The sequence below is a fragment of the Pseudoliparis swirei genome, chromosome 22 (genome assembly GCF_029220125.1).
Source record: "Pseudoliparis swirei isolate HS2019 ecotype Mariana Trench chromosome 22, NWPU_hadal_v1, whole genome shotgun sequence".
Taxonomy (NCBI): domain Eukaryota; kingdom Metazoa; phylum Chordata; class Actinopteri; order Perciformes; family Liparidae; genus Pseudoliparis; species Pseudoliparis swirei.
In genome coordinates, this window is record NC_079409.1 from 11,360,479 (window position 1) to 11,376,348 (window position 15,870).

Below are 15,870 nucleotides of genomic sequence, written 5' to 3' on the forward strand. Positions count from 1 at the left end.
AGTCTACGGTAAATATTATCATGGTAATGGGTCGGTAGTCTTAACTATGTGCTGTTTAGTATTAGTATTTAGTATTTAATATTTAGTATTGTTATTGTGTTTTATTTTTATGTTTTATTAATGCTCTAATGTGCACCCGCTGCTGCGATCCTGCAATTTCCCCACTGTGGGACTAATAAAGGATTATCGAATCGAATCGAATCTACCATCAGGGAGTGCATAAGTAAGCGAGTAACTGGCTTTCTGGCGACTAATACTGAAAATAAGAACCTTTTGGCCTCTGTACAAAATGAAGCCATTACGAAGTGTTTTTAATCTGTAACGTTTCACTATAAACAGAAAACTGTCAGCGTTTCCTATGAACAAGTTTACGATATGTCACAAAGTTTTTCCAAACCCCTCATGGCCTCACCCACTATTGTCGACACATATACGCAGTAGTGGTGCCATTAAAACGGATCTGCATCTTCGTGTTGACTCTTCTTTTAAAGAGCTCCTTTTTTTTCAAACCAAAGAGGAACAGATGCAGGTTCAGACATTACTAGAACCCCTTAAATTAAATGCAGACTGGTAAGTATACACTGGAAAATTCCTCACAAATGCATTCAATGTTTCATGCTATTTTTCCAGTGCGGTCACCTGGGACTTGATACTCTCTCCAATAAGTATACATGCACAAATGCTAATGGAAAACTTCAAAGTGCAGCAGTACCGTGCAGTATTAACTAGTAGTTATCTTGCCAGTATTGCATCATCACAATGTAGAAACTGGATTACCTTCAGATAGTAGACCAGTAGCTCATTTAGGGCAGGATCAGCATTGAGATTAACCAGGAAACACTTGTCTTCACCCACTTTGATCCCTGATGTTTCCAGAGAAATGCCCATGTTCTCCAGCTGCTGCTGGCGTTCCTGTAAATATGGATAATAACAGTGTTACTGTACGTATAAATAGGAATTAGAACTGAGGTTTTGGAGTCTGTTTATGGCGGTTGTGCATACAGTGGCAATCTCCTCTGTCTTTCTTAGTTTATCCTCCCAGGTGACAGTCATCTCCTGAATGAGTTTCTCAGACTCTTGCAGTTTCTCCTTCAAATCAGGAGCCTTCAATGACTGATGGGAAATATGGAAAAAAGAAAATATTATCGTGAAATGTAAGACAAGTATGGCATGAATTCATTCATATAAATTGTGGGTCCTTTCGGTGTCTTACCTCAGCCTGAGAGAGTTGAACTTTGAGCTTCACCACCTCTTCCCTGAGCTCTCTTATGATCCGAGCGTTGGGATCTTCGTTCACCACGGCGTGGTTGACGATCCTCTTGGCTCTGTCGGCATAGCGCAGCGTGGAAAGAGTCTCCTCGTAGTTGTCAGCTGAGGGACTCACTGTGGCTATCATGGCTGTCTTGCTGTTGCCACCGAGGTTGTCCTGAAGACAAGAACACACGTTGCAAGGAAGAAAAGCAGATACATGTTTATTTTCAGTCATTTACTCAATTTTGAGGTATTTTCATTTTTTCCCCACATTATATTTGTATTTTATTTATTTATACATTTTGTACATTTTACTCCACCACATGTATTTGACATCTGAAGCTATTAGTTATTTTGTTTTGGTAATAATTTACATTTTAATCATATGAACAGTTTGTAAAATATGACATATTCTAAATATGTTTATTGGGTGATTGTTGTCTTTTTCTTTTAAAATGTTTGATACTTAAAGTATATTCTGATGATGATATTTGTTTTATTATTTTAAATGCAGGACATTTACTTGTAATTCAGTATTTTATTATTTTCTAGTGTGGTATCATAAGCACATCTAGAACACGTGCATAACATTATAACAACCGGTTTTAAATATGTGTAATTTGTGGGTCAAACCTTCAGCAGCCACGTGAGGACTGAGTCTCTGTACGGCACAAACTTGGCCTTCCCCTTTCCTGCAGACTGATCCGCCAGAGCAGAAATCACACAGCCTAACGTAGTGAGAGACCTACAACCGCACAAAAAGAATCAGCTTCAACCTGTCAAATGATGAATTCATATGTTTGCCTCCCTTTCATATGGAAGAAATGTACGTACCTGTTAATATTGCTGCTCTCTTTGAGTCTCTCTCCAGCTGCTCCAGTCTTAGACACTCGCTCGCTTCCTGCCAGGTCAACCAGACTTATCTTGCTCACTTTCTCCCCTGAATTCTGTTTACCATCACAACACGAACAAACAGCCAGGCAGACCCACGATAAGAAAGGATACACACAAATGAGGACATATAATTCAGGAAAGTCAAGGAACAATTCGTTGTGAGTGTTGGGGAAGACTGACCCCGGACTGCAGGTCATACAGCGTTTGTGTGACGATGATACTGAACACGCCATGTGACCGACTGCTCTCCTCGTTCATGTTGGTGGCTGCGACTGTGCGAGATTTGTTCCCCTCTGACATTAACACATTAATGTCCTAAAAAGATGGAGAGTGATGAAATTGAAGGAAAAAACGTTTAAGGAGAGTTTGACAAAAAGTCACAATGTGAACACATTTCAGAGGATTTAGGTAAAGTTAGCACATTGATTATTATGAAAACCGTAAAGTCAGACAGTAATCATGTGGTTGAAAACCATTGCATGCATATCAGGCAGAGCAGAGGAAAAGGGTGGAGATGTTGAAACTACATTAAGGAAGGCCCTGCCAAGACTTGGCATGGAAAGTACCCAACACCCCATGACTACATCCTACATCAGGAACATGTGTCAACGCACTGACTGCACATGAGAGGATGTGAAATTAAATGGCTATTCCGAATGTTAATTAGCGTCATGACAACTTGGGATATGCTATAAGGCATTTCTGCTGCGTACTATAAATCATGTCGGTGCGTAAGTGACATATGAGGCGTTCGGTTGTAGATACGAATTCAGCTCTGTCGAAGTGTGAGGACAGGAAGGAGAGAGACGCACCTCGAAGTTGGTCACAGCCAGCTGAGACAGACCATCCACGTATGGGCCCAAGACTTTGTGTTCTCGAACCTTCAGGGAATGTCGGCTCCTTCAAAAAATAAAGGGAAAGCAACAAATTGAATGAAAGAGAAAGAGAGAATAAAAAAGGAGGAACAATTTCTAATTAGGGGCATGTGTGCAAAAATAAAGAATGAAGAGCATTTTCAACATGGTTTTATAATGCATATTGTATTGGACATTCCTCTCTGTATGAAGTACTTTTGTTAAGCGCATGACAGATTAACACATTCTCTCTAACTAATTATTTTCTTTAAATTAATGCTTCAGGGTTTGGAGAAGGTCGCGAGTTATTTACCCATCTCTTGGAGCAGTAATTCAAATTAATTTCTGAGGAATAAGAAACTAGTATTTGGTAAAAATGGCATTTCAGAATGACTTCAAAAGCATCAATATTTCTGGCGGGATGTTACATTTTATAAAGTTGCCTTTTCTATTCCTCACTACTTACCGAAATGGAAAGGCCGACATGTTATTCCATTATTGAAATAATTAACTCTTCGCATTTACCACAACTGCAATAAAAAGGTTGACACATCAAACGTTTCTGAATTTCTTAAAGGATAACGAAGGCCCCTTCTTTATTGTCAACAGATCAAAACAACAAAAACAATGAGTTACTCCTTCTCCAAAGGCTCTCTCACCTCCCCAGCCTTCCTTTGGCTCTCAGCCCCAAGTCCCCACTGATTCCTTCATCTTTAAAAACATTCACAAATTATCTTTAAACAAAAAAACATTCTCAAACAGCTGAGACAGCGTTATAAAGGAATAGGCCCCTACAGTGTATTTGTCGGTGGTCATTTCCCAGCTGTGGGAACTCTTGTATATTCAGGGCAAAAGGCCAGTGTGTGGAATTGACTGAAAATAACCTTCGGATGCTTGACATGTGTTGACATGTGTTGAGGCCTACAGGTAAGTGTGCATCACTGAATCCCTCTTCAGGTTGTCCACTCTGGTGATCTACCACCCACAACAAACAGGCTGTGACCTCGAGAAAGACCATGGCCAACTCATAGTGGGACTGAGATCCTTTTCACGCTCGACTCCATATCTGCGTCTACAACAGAGTCAGTGTTTGAACCTAAAAATCACAGCGGCAGATAGAAAGCAACAGAGTGTGAGGCTTGTTGTATAAGCGAGAGGAAGTTGCTCTGGCTTCATCTTCAGACATCTGCAGCTTCACTAACAGATGTCCCTGAAACCCACTCTTTCTGTCTGCCAGCCCACGTCAGACCACGCAGGCGAAGAATGCAGCAGTGTGAGAGGACGATGCTGGCCGCTGCTGTGCAGGAAATGAGTGGGTCGAGCTTCCTACTCACGTCGTTCTGTTGCCGTCGCCCATTCAGGCTACTAGACACAACAAGGCTGCAAACAGAGACGCAAGCTAACGCAAAGCGGGAGCTGGCGGAGAGGTCACAGCTTGTGCTGGAGTTGGAGTGGATCATGACAATGAGAAAATGTCAACACGGTTTGTGTCACCAGCTTTTCGGGAAAGCTGCACAGGTTACATGTGCTTATTCTGAAGAGAAAGTACAGCCATCAGACTTACCCTTTGGGATCGAGCAGGTCACGGACCTTCTCATTGTAGATCTCCATAAAGGACACCTCCACCTTAAAAGTATGGCCCTCGTTCTCCTCCTCGTGGATCCTCTCAAACAGCGAGCAGCAGAGTCGAGGGATCAAACCCGGCTGCTCCCCATTCCCCATCATGGAAAAGGACTTGCCTGAACCTGGATGGACATCGCAAAGTCACACACGACTGTAGCCGATCCACTACAGCGAGAAGCTCATACATTGCAGTGCTTCAATTACAGTAGAAGTTAATTTGAGTCGCTACTATGACCCCCATGATAGTATCATAAGTCTCCACATGTTAAAACAATGCAAAAAGTCCACAACTAAGCTCACGGTTCTGTGAAGCATGCTAACAACCTCACAATGACAATGTTAACATGCTGATGTTTCGCGAGGTGATTGTATATTATGATCACCATATTAGATCACATTTGCTAATAAGCTCTAAACACAAGGTTCATCTGAGGTTGATGGAAATGTCATTTGTTTGGCAGGTATTTGGTCATAAAGCAAAGTGTTGGATAATTAGGGGACCATGAATGCCCAATGTTTCATGGCAATGCATCAAGTAGTCAAGACATAAGTCAGTCCATGACCAAATGCACCAGGTGTTATCTTCTGGGAACCGTGATGATTGCACAATGTTATGTGTCAATCCATGCAGTAAATGTTGAGATATTTCAGTCGGGATCAAAATGGCGGACCAACCGACCAACATTGCTCTCCCAAGATCAAATGCCATGTGCTTCTCTGATTCCCATCACGACTAATGTGCTTTTTTTCTCTCATACTTTATGAGATTCTTTTGTCACGAATGTAGGGCCACTGAAATATTTGTACTCTTCTCTCCAAACTTTTCAGTAGCTGTGTCTCTTTACCGAGGGATTTACTCTAAGACAGGAAGTGGGATAAAGGATCTAATTTGATCCAGGGTGAAGGAAGGATATGAGTTAAGTGATCCACCAGTGAGAATAGAAATACAAGTCTTCCTGTTCTTTAAACGCTCTATGGACACATCTGGAGACAGCTCGACCTGCAAATATACTTAGAGGCTTAAGTGTAACAGAGGTATTCATCATTTATAAATGCTTCAAAGGCTGACTGAACAATTTGATCTGGATTTTTAGTTACCTGTTTGTCCATAGGCAAATATGCAGGCATTATATCCCTGGAATGCATTTTCAAGTATTCCCTCGCCAAGGCACTTGAACACCACCTCCTGACCTTTTAGACAAAGAATCGCCATGGAGATTTTGGTAAACACATAAACCATTCATCTATACAAGTACTACTAGTTGTCTGGTTTGCATCTTTAAATTAGTGCAATAACATTAACACAGAGACATGTATCAACAAGGGACAGTAAACAAGTAACAAGGAAGATTAAACATTCATGAAAGATGACAGATTCCTGTCTGATCGTGTGGAAAATGCAGAGCTGTGGAGAGAAATCTTGTGTGTTGCTCCCGTCATGCTCCCGCTGAATGGGACAGCTGTTTAAAGAGCTAAATAAAGCCTTGGCTCGGGCCCTTGAGGCAGCCCTTCACCGAACAGATTGCCTTGTCGGTTCAGGACAAAGCCGACGCAAGTGTTGCATTTCCATCACTAAATTAGTGTGATATGATAAGGAAAATATTTACGATAATTATGGAAATCTTCATGGACTGGCGGTAATAACCTCTTTTCTATAAATGTTACAAAAACCGTAACTGTAACCGTTTCTTTGCAGCTCTCATCCGAGAAATGAAAAGAAAGGTTTATTTATCGTATATTATACAAATACACATTTACAATATTTTAGCATGCATTGGACAAAACCCATGGTGTTTTATTGTTTTGAGACAATACAAAGACAACTAACTTCATTGCATGTTTTAATTTGTTCGCTCAAACTACAAATGGCCTAATATGGCATGGTGCAAAAACAGCTTTCCATTGAGGAGGGAGTTTCCCTGCACTATTGATGCACAAAGCTCAGCAGTCTTTGCATTGGATGGGATTTGAGTTCTTTGGTGGTGAGTGCAGGATCAGTTTCAGCGTGTATGACTCACCAGCATATTTGGGAATGTTGGATTCATCCATGGACCAGAAACAGTGGTCAAAAGCGAACACCTGCAGAAGAGTCAGCACAGAGAGTGTAAACACACAAGGTCTCACACTTGTCGGGGCATGTACAGTGCAACACAAGCCACTCTTTCTTAGTAGTGGTCTTACGTCTTACTGTGGTACAAAAAACAGGCTTATTGTGCCGTTGTATGCCACCCTGCAGTAAATCAGTAAGACTGAGCTTGTCTGAGTGAGTAAGATGAGGTCTAATCGAGTATTGTTCGGGGTAATGCTCGTTAAGACTGCCATGACTGCCTGCACAAATCCACTGTTAGCTGCCCAAAGTTTTGTCATAGGCTGGATTTAAATGAATTCATAAATCAGGGTCAGCGCTCCCCAGAAGAAATTCCAGCACCCGTTGACCCTCGTCTCCAAGGAAACGGTGCTGTAGCTGTTCCTGGTGGTGCAGGCTGGCTCTCAGCCCTTAGTACTGGGTCTCACAACACAGGCTTCAGCATGCAGAGACCCCTCGTGTCCCCCAGGCACCTGTATGAGTTCTGGATGGATGACTACAAAGAAGATGCTCTCTCGGAAACAGCAGTGGCCTCATTGACCACGGACCCCTCCTCCTCAGACAGAAAAGCTCCTGTTACTGTATATGCTGCAAATCCCCACGCATCTTAAATGTCTCTTTTCAGCAGCTTCAATTAGTTAGTCTCGAAATGTCTCTTGTAGATTTAGTTACTGCTTATTTAAAACACAGCTCATGTTGATAGGAGATGCATAACGTACCCAAGTCCACACTCAAGGAGGCAATAGGCTTTTATGTTTGCTGCTCTCTCTCAAACCATTGCTGCCGCACTGTCATCCTGCAGTGCAAGCACATCGCTGCTGCACATTACCACTCCTGGCTTTAGTGCACTGGTGCCAGAGCACTTTCCCCGACACAAATAACCCAAATAATTGAACTCCCCTCTCATCATAATAGGGGCTCTTGGCCAGGGAACCACTGGTTGCACAGTCAGCATGGGAAGCACTGAGATCACTGAATGCTTTGAAAGCAAGACCTCCTCTTGTGACTTCAGACAAGTGAGTGGGTGCCATTCAAAGGAACAAAAGTGCCATCAAGTTTCAAGTTTTTTATTGTCACATCCCCTTTTATACAAGTATATAATCGGTTCGTGAAATTCTTATGCGCAATTAGGGGTGGTTTGGTAACTGGGCCTTCAGTCTGCTCTGGGCTGCCTCATTCCAGCCTAAGGGTGTGACTGCGTAACAAATTGTTCTTGATTGGACAATTATTATTAATCAGCAGTATAAATAATGATGGAGCGGAGAAGCACAATGTCCTTTTTGTCATTCCTGGGATGAAAGCTGGTCGAACGTGATTGGACTGCAACCCCCGTTTACCCTTCAGAGCGCAGGGAGACTAATTTGAGTGCCACATAACTTAGCAGACAGCCACGTGCTCGTCTAGTTGAAGGGTATTACGGGGTAACTCAGGTTCACGGGCCCCAGGGCCCGCGCACGCCTGTTGCCCGCGCTAACACTCCCCCCATCCCGCCAGCGGTCGAGCGCACTGAGCACAAAGCCCGTCCGCGGTGTGTGAAGCATCTCGGAGCCAGTCACCAGCGTGTTGTCAAGGGGGGAGGTGGGGGTGCACTCCAACAATGCAGCTTTGAATGCACACACACACTGCCCCAGTGTCTGCGCTCATCCCTCTCTTTGTGGGTGTTCACGAGATCTTAGAGTGCTGACACATTCACACGGACATCTATCCGGCTCCTGCTGGACTACCAAGCTACCAAATCATTCTCAACAACGCCTCAACAGTAGATCGACCTGTGCAGGAAGCTTCTCATCCCTTCAGGGGAAAGTGTTGTGCAGCATCCTGCTTCTGCATGATTTCAGTATCCGTGACCGTCAGTGAGAAGTAAAGACCGATGACTGTTTCTGCTGATAGCGTCAGCTCTGTTGATGCTGGACAGTTTTTGTTTTGTCGTAACAGAAAGAGCTGAAGGTTACATACCTTAGATTGTTTCCTGTTGAATGAGAGGGGCAATCCATTATAGTCAGAAGAAAGCCACGAGTGAACCGGAAAGAAAACCAAGAGAGAAGAAACAACATGTTAGGTTTATACAATGTAACAGTCACATGGTCACACTCAGATGTAACTGTACTTCTCACAGTAGGAAACTTCCCATTGTCTGTGTCGACACAAACAGCTATTCTGAACTGAAATGGGTGCATTTTAAACCAAATTCTCAAATTCCTGGTGGGACTTCCACATTCACCACTCATTGATGCACTCATTCATCACTTCCACACAGTGGCATTTCCTGGTGGGAGGTGCTGCTGTGATTGGGTTTATAATTGGGCCGGTGGAGCATGAGGAAGGGAAGAGATTTAGGATTCAATGTCCCACGGACTCTGTTGAGTAAATAGCTCTCATGCCTGTGGACTTAACAGAGAGGCCAGGTTAGGGAAGCCGCACTCAGCATATGCAGCTGCCGGAACCAAGAACAAAAGGGTACCGGTAATATATATGACTAAGTTATGTCGGATTATTATTCTCTCAACTGGAGAGGGAATTCCTCAAAGCTGGAAAACTATATCAATAATCCAACAGATCCGGACAAATGTTACAGACATAATGGATGGCAAGGAAATTATTGTTTTTAGTACATGCATGTTGCAATATGATACAGTTGTAACACCCTGTTCTGTTTCTCCTGTGTTCCATGTCTCCTCTGTCTTAATTGTTTAATTCCCTGCACCCTGTTTTTTTTTAAAACTGTTCTCTCATTAAAAAGTGCTTTTTTTTGTTATTCAAAAAAAATAAAAATAAAAAACAAGGTCCAAACGGGGCAGGCAGAGAATCCAGGCTCGGGGCAGGCAGGGTCAACAGGCGGAACCAGGAACATGGACAGGACGACGGGAAAAGGACACGGAACTAGAGACGAGCAATCCTCCAGCAGACAAGGGAAAGACTGACACAATATATAGGGGGGGAAACACAGGTGTACGACATCAGACAGTAACGAGACAAGAGTGGCTGAGGGCAGGTGCAGGGAATTAAACAATTAAGACAGAGAAGACAGAGAGGAGACATAGGAGACACGGAACACAGGAGAAACAGAACAGGGTGTTACAACAGTACAACATATGCACCACCCCAGTGCTTCCACATCTGCAACAGCCCTGTCCTTTAACAGTTAGCAGATCCCTCCTGCAGGCGTCTCCTGGCACAGAGACAGAGGTGGACATCACCTTCACACAGTAACCAATACAGGGCGAGACTGAAACGCTGCACCAGAGAGTCTCACACAAACTGAGCTGAGTCACCAACAATAGCATGCGAAGGGAGCCGCACGACAACACCCACATGCAAATATTCATCAGCACTTAGGATATTCATTATTAAGAGATGTGCTTCCAGGACTACACACACTGAAGCCATTAAATGTCCTCAAGCTCATTATGATGAGGGACAGAAGGAGAGAGAGGGGCAAGAGGAGTAGAAACAGAAGAGGGCCTCGTTTGGGTTCGTACCCCTCATCTGAATCTGGGTCACTGACAACCACTGCGACGGGGTCTCAATCAGAGCAGACAAAGACTGCAGCAGGGCCTGTCCTCGAGTACAGAGAGGGGCTGTCTGTGAGGAGCTAGGAGATATATTAGCATCAGACAGCAGGGAGAACACATCAAAGACTTCCTATTGGCAGACCAGGAGATGTGATCTAGGACCTCTGACGAGGTCATAAAGCTAACTCAAAAGGTACAACAAAATCATATGGCAGTGTAACAAAAACACGTGGGAGAGTTATGACAACAAATAGACTACAGCTACAAGCGCAGAATGAGATATGGACAAAGGCCGAGAACAGACGTACCCCCACGTCGAACAAAAGACACAAGACCGGAAAGAGAGAGACAGACTAACAACAGCCACACATCCAATGTGGAGACAAAGGACATGCAGTTATGGGATGCATGCAGTCTAGACTCTTCAACTCAAGAAACTGTCTCTGCTGAGCAGAGCTGCTGCAGTGGTTTGATGGAATTGTGTCATATATGTTTGTACAGTTTGCGGCATGCAGGGTAAGCTGAAAGACAATGAGGGGAACGGTTTGAGCTGTCTATATTTAGGATTTCATAGAGCTACTATTTACTCACAAAGTCACTTAAGAAATACATGTAATTCAATAAATGTATTTAATATCATTGGTCAATGTATAGTGTCTTTCGTTACCAGACAGATCAGACAGATAAGACCTCCCCCTCAATAAGTTAAAGCACTTCAGGATCCAGTTCACCCACAAAGTTGTACCATGCTTTAAAAAACGTACATTATGTCTTTGACACTTGGTTGAATAAATCCCTCATTATTCTACGCTTATGCTGTATGTATAACATTTGCAAATTATTGCAAAAAATCATTTATTATCCAAGGTATTATTTTAAAAATTAATTAAGACTGTAAGACTCAGTTGAAGATCGACTTTCTATCAAACCAAGATTATGTTTAATGCAGAGGTCTTGCATGTGAAATAGAATTATTAATACTGTCAATGCGGCAATACTCAATATCAATATTAATGTGGATTGAAATATGTTACCACTGCAACAAACAAATTGTTTTATTATCAATACATCTATCAATTAATTTCACAATTGATAGTAAAAAAACTGCCACGATCATTTCCCAGAACAGAACTTGATTTAACGTGCTTGTGTTGTCAAAGCAGCGCTCTCAAAACACATTGGACATTTGCTTCGTAATCAGGCCAAGTCATGGCTTGAGGCCTTATTACAGGCTGTGTTGCGGTTGACCAAGTGTGTGACACACTGTTTAACACAGAAGTGCCAGATAACATCAGTTTCTTCCTTCCTTAGAGGTGGATACAGGCGGACCCTGCAGATCCAGCAGGGCAATGCTGAAGTCTAACAGTCCCATTGGGGGCTGGTTCTGCGTGGCTTGATGTGTGAGTGTTATCAAGGGCACGATGAGGCTCCTACGCCTCCAGCTACCTCATACCAAAGCACCCATGAAGGGTTTCAACTTGGCCGAGGGCGAATCACCCCTCCATTCTGATTCTGTGTCGTGGAAGACAGATTTGAGGAGCACATTATGATCTTCTTTATTACACCCTTATTTCTTATTACTTTTAATAGGAAATGCCAACTCAGAAAAATCATTTAAATTCAAGGTGTAGATTCACTCCGGTCACGAACGAAAACATGTCATGTTTGTGGTCCTTGTTGCAGCTCAGACACATATAAGCTGGTGGCCAAAAGGGAGGTATGACGGGTGGGTGGGCAGCAGTGGTATCGCCCCCCTGGTCATGGAGCAGGATTAAGGCCACTGGGTTATTATGCCACCAAAAACTGTGCTCTTCTAGCCCAGTAGGCAAAAGAACAGAATAATCCACTTTATCGTCCACCAACTGAAGCATCCCTCTAGCCTTAAAAAACGACATCGCATGGCCATGCTTACACAGGTATAGGACGAATAGCTGTTTCACATTTTCATTCATCACTTAAATTTATCAGTCAAACTGACAGATCTGGAGCAAACTGGTTCAAATCAGTTTATCTTCTGAAATCAGGCCAGAAAATTTATTTCAAATCATAACTAAAAGAAATTTGTCTAAATTGAAAAATGGGTCTCCTCGTTTTCCAATGCATGAAGAATTTACTGTCAGATTCATCAGTGTTTGTGATGATGAAATCCTGCTGCTCAAATGGGATATTTATGTCACATGGATGAGATTAACCCCCCGTGGAGATGACATTCATAACATTCATCTGCCCGGTGCAAGCAGGGGCACACACCCCATGGTTTAAAATACCTCTCCACGATCTGTTGCTGAAACTATGGCCCGCCCACTCTTTTAACCTCCATTAAACCACACACGTGACTGCTGTTTGTTTGTTGGAACGCTTCAGAAAATCAAACACAAAATTCAGAGCTCTCACTGTGTGTTTTGGTGTTTGTGTGTGTGTGTGTGTGTGTGTGTGTGTGTGTGTGTGTGTGTGTGTGTGTGTGTGTGTGTGTGTGTGTGTGTGTGTGTGTGTGTGTGTGTGTGCGTGCGTGAGAGACAGAACGTGTTGGGTTACAGTGCACTGTGCCCTGACAGGCGACGGGCTAACGTTTCAGATGGTCCTCCAGTATGTTTAGAACTGAACACGCTGGTCCCTCTGAAGGCAGAGGTCACCCTGCTGCAGCGACAGACAGGAGGGAGCAGGAGGGAGCAGGAGGGAGCCAAGCAGGGAGTTACAGTAAGAGAGGGCGGGTCTCTTGTCTGATTAATTAAAACTCAAGATGACCCACTCCTGGTTGAAGTTAGGCGTTTATACCCAGGACATTGAGATGAATTTAAAACAGCACTAAAGGGGTGTTAGCTTGTTAATGACAGAAACAGACCTGCAGGATTGATCCACACTAATGAGACATTTGACTGACTTCTGCCTCATAAATGAGTTCAGCTGTAATATGTAGCATATCCACTGGAGGTATGCAACGTCTCGGCCAGTATTCAGATCCTATACTTCAGTAAAAATGCCATAACGTCACCTCCAAGTAAAAGTCTTACAATCAGGCATTGTTTTTGGACCACTAATAGAGCATGTGTATCGTTTTGCGGGGCTAATTTTTGGAATGGGTTTTTGAGAGATAATGAATCGTATGAACCAGTATTTAAATGAAACCATGTGAGAAGTTTCGAAGGGAAAGGTCTCTTGAGCAGCTAACACCCACAACAACGAGCTAGCTTGTTGTTCTGCACGGGGACAGTTGGAGACCGCCAATTTAGAATACAATGGAAATACCCATAAAAAGTACAAGTACCTCAACATTTTACAATTCTTGAGTAAACGTACTTTCCACCTCTGGACTTGGCAAGTGTGTCCACGGTTCATTGTTCTGAATGCTAAACTTAGCTTCCCATGAAAATATTTGAGGGGTGGCTGGGGGATATCACTCATTAGGTCATCAGCATAGCTCCAAAATGTTTCTGTAACTTGGCAACTGCTGTCGCTTAGCAACAGCTGTAAACATGGAGGAGAGACAACGGACCGGCCTCATGAGTCAAAGTTCAGGATCTCAAAAACAGCCGTAAAGAACAGCACTCCCATCGTCAGCGCACATGATGCTCATACTCACTTCTCTGTGGGAAGTTTCCATAACAAATGTAAACAACGCACCATATGATGCAGGCGGGGTCTAATTGAATCTTCTCCGGTATTTCTGACACCGCTGTGACAAGCCGGGTCAGCAGCCGGCTGCGTGTGCTAAGACACAGAGAGGCATACTGGCCACATTTGCTCTGAAGCTTTGAATCTGGTTGGTTTCAAAGGCAACGAACAAGATAGAAAGAAGTAAAGTTCATCAATGTGTTCAATATGGGAAGGCATCCTCCCCGGGGGAAATAAAGCGACACATTTACTACCAGGACACACCTCCTATGACCAGGTCTGTCTCTTATCTGAATGCATGTGCTGGTCATGAAAATAGACAACAAAAGCAAGAGTAAACATGATCATGAAGCACTAAAAATATCACAAAAAGTCTTTAATTGCAAAGATGCCAAAAGGATGTTGGCAGTAATTATGTGCTTGGATAATTAAAAGTAATGAGTATGTATTTCCAGAGAATGAGGGCGAGAGTTAAAAACCTGTTTTCAAGCTGCTGTTAACATCGCTTGGCTCAACTTACCCTGAGGGAAACTGAAAGGGAGTCCACAATAAACCTACAATAAACTCACGATGACATTAAATGAATGTACACAGAACAAGCAGCCTTCATAACTTAAAAAAGACCTGATGTGAGAGAACCACAGAAGAAGCCGTAAAACCAGTCCCACTGTAGAAGAAACGTCTGAGAGTGAATTTTCACATCAGCTGCCATGAACGAGGAGTCACATCTGAGATTAATGAGAACGGCATTACAAAGAGGGAGGGCGCCATCTTTTCTCAATTCCGGATCAAGAAGTAAATAACGTCCCACCCTCTAAACAAACAGGGAACAGTCCTTGAAGGCATACAATCGTTCTCCCTACTGCACGCATGAATAAAGCCTGAGAGAGAAACAAGGGCGGATTTTACATCTCTGAGAACAACAGCTTTCTGAATGAAAGGTTGATTATTGGCACATAGGGAGCGAAACGGAAAGACAAAAGGAAAACATCCTGTGAGTCGCCATTAGACAACACAGCGTTGTCATTCAGTAAAGGCTAACGGCGTGATGACACCTGGTCATATGTGACCAGACTTCAACAACGCAGAGGAATGTTATGTCAACTTGACATCTTTAGTCAACAGATGTGCTTCATTCAGGGTTAGCAAACCGACAGACTGCATTTAAAGGTTATCTGTGAAGGCATTCGCAAAGCACAGTTGAACTCATTGGGTCGGTCTCTGGCAATCACCAGGGAAAGACTGCACATTGGAGCGCAAACTCATTTTAAGAATTAGTTCAACAGATTGGAGAATATGCTTGTTTTCTCTCTGGCAGAGAGCTCCATGAGAAGATTGATACCACTCTGTAAGGTAAATTGTTAACAGTTGGTTGCAACTAAAAGTTCCTACCAGCACCTCTGAAGTAGTAACGCTCACTGTTTAACAGGTTTTAAACAGCTTGCTTAAACAGTGTAAGCATGATGAAGACATTTGACAGAGGTCATGTGCTGAATGGTTTGCTGGGAGCAGCAACTTCCCAGAGCCTCCGCTGGTTGTCTGGCAACTTCCTCCGTCGTCAGGAAATTGAACGGCTCATACTGAACATACTTCGTATTAGTACGAGATCATTGAAAGATAAGGAGGAACAGGGCACATAGCACCATCCTCAGTCAAGTGGAAATGAACCCAATTGAGCTCTCGTAACCATTAGCGGAAGATTTCCATCTTGGTCACAAACATGATCAGTAAAGGCAAACTTCCACGGATCCTCTTGGAATGCTGCAATGCAGAGCTACAGGAGAAGCACCAGCAACATGGTGACACCGTCAGAGAGTTCACATGTAGAGGGTTTACTTTGTCACAATAAGAGGACAATAAAACATCTTTGTCTGCCTTAGTTCAGGTTAGCTTTTAGCCAAGCTCGTTATTTTTATGATGAAATATAGATAGATAGATAGATAGATACTCTTTTCATCCCCAGGGGGAAATGTGTCAAATATGCAAGACTTTCCCAGACTTGATGACCCTGTTTTCAACTGATGCATGTTGATGGACA

At 43.2% G+C, this 15,870-nt stretch overlaps 1 protein-coding gene across 6 annotated transcripts in view; it reads right to left on the reverse strand.

The window, feature by feature from the left end:
• The window catches only part of kif13a (kinesin family member 13A), a 36,040-nt gene that overhangs the window by 15,769 nt on the left and 4,401 nt on the right, over positions 1–15,870 (reverse strand). For all 6 annotated transcript variants that reach the window (XM_056443587.1, XM_056443586.1, XM_056443585.1 and 3 more), the window contains exons 3-13: positions 8,665–8,677; positions 6,641–6,701; positions 5,721–5,813; positions 4,564–4,744; positions 2,958–3,045; positions 2,326–2,460; positions 2,086–2,198; positions 1,885–1,996; positions 1,214–1,426; positions 1,003–1,113; positions 778–912 (exon numbers count right to left, since the gene is read on the reverse strand). In XM_056443587.1, coding sequence (XP_056299562.1) covers positions 778–912; positions 1,003–1,113; positions 1,214–1,426; positions 1,885–1,996; positions 2,086–2,198; positions 2,326–2,460; positions 2,958–3,045; positions 4,564–4,744; positions 5,721–5,813; positions 6,641–6,701; positions 8,665–8,677 — 1,255 coding nt within the window. The remainder of the gene's footprint in view (positions 1–777; positions 913–1,002; positions 1,114–1,213; positions 1,427–1,884; positions 1,997–2,085; positions 2,199–2,325; positions 2,461–2,957; positions 3,046–4,563; positions 4,745–5,720; positions 5,814–6,640; positions 6,702–8,664; positions 8,678–15,870) is intronic.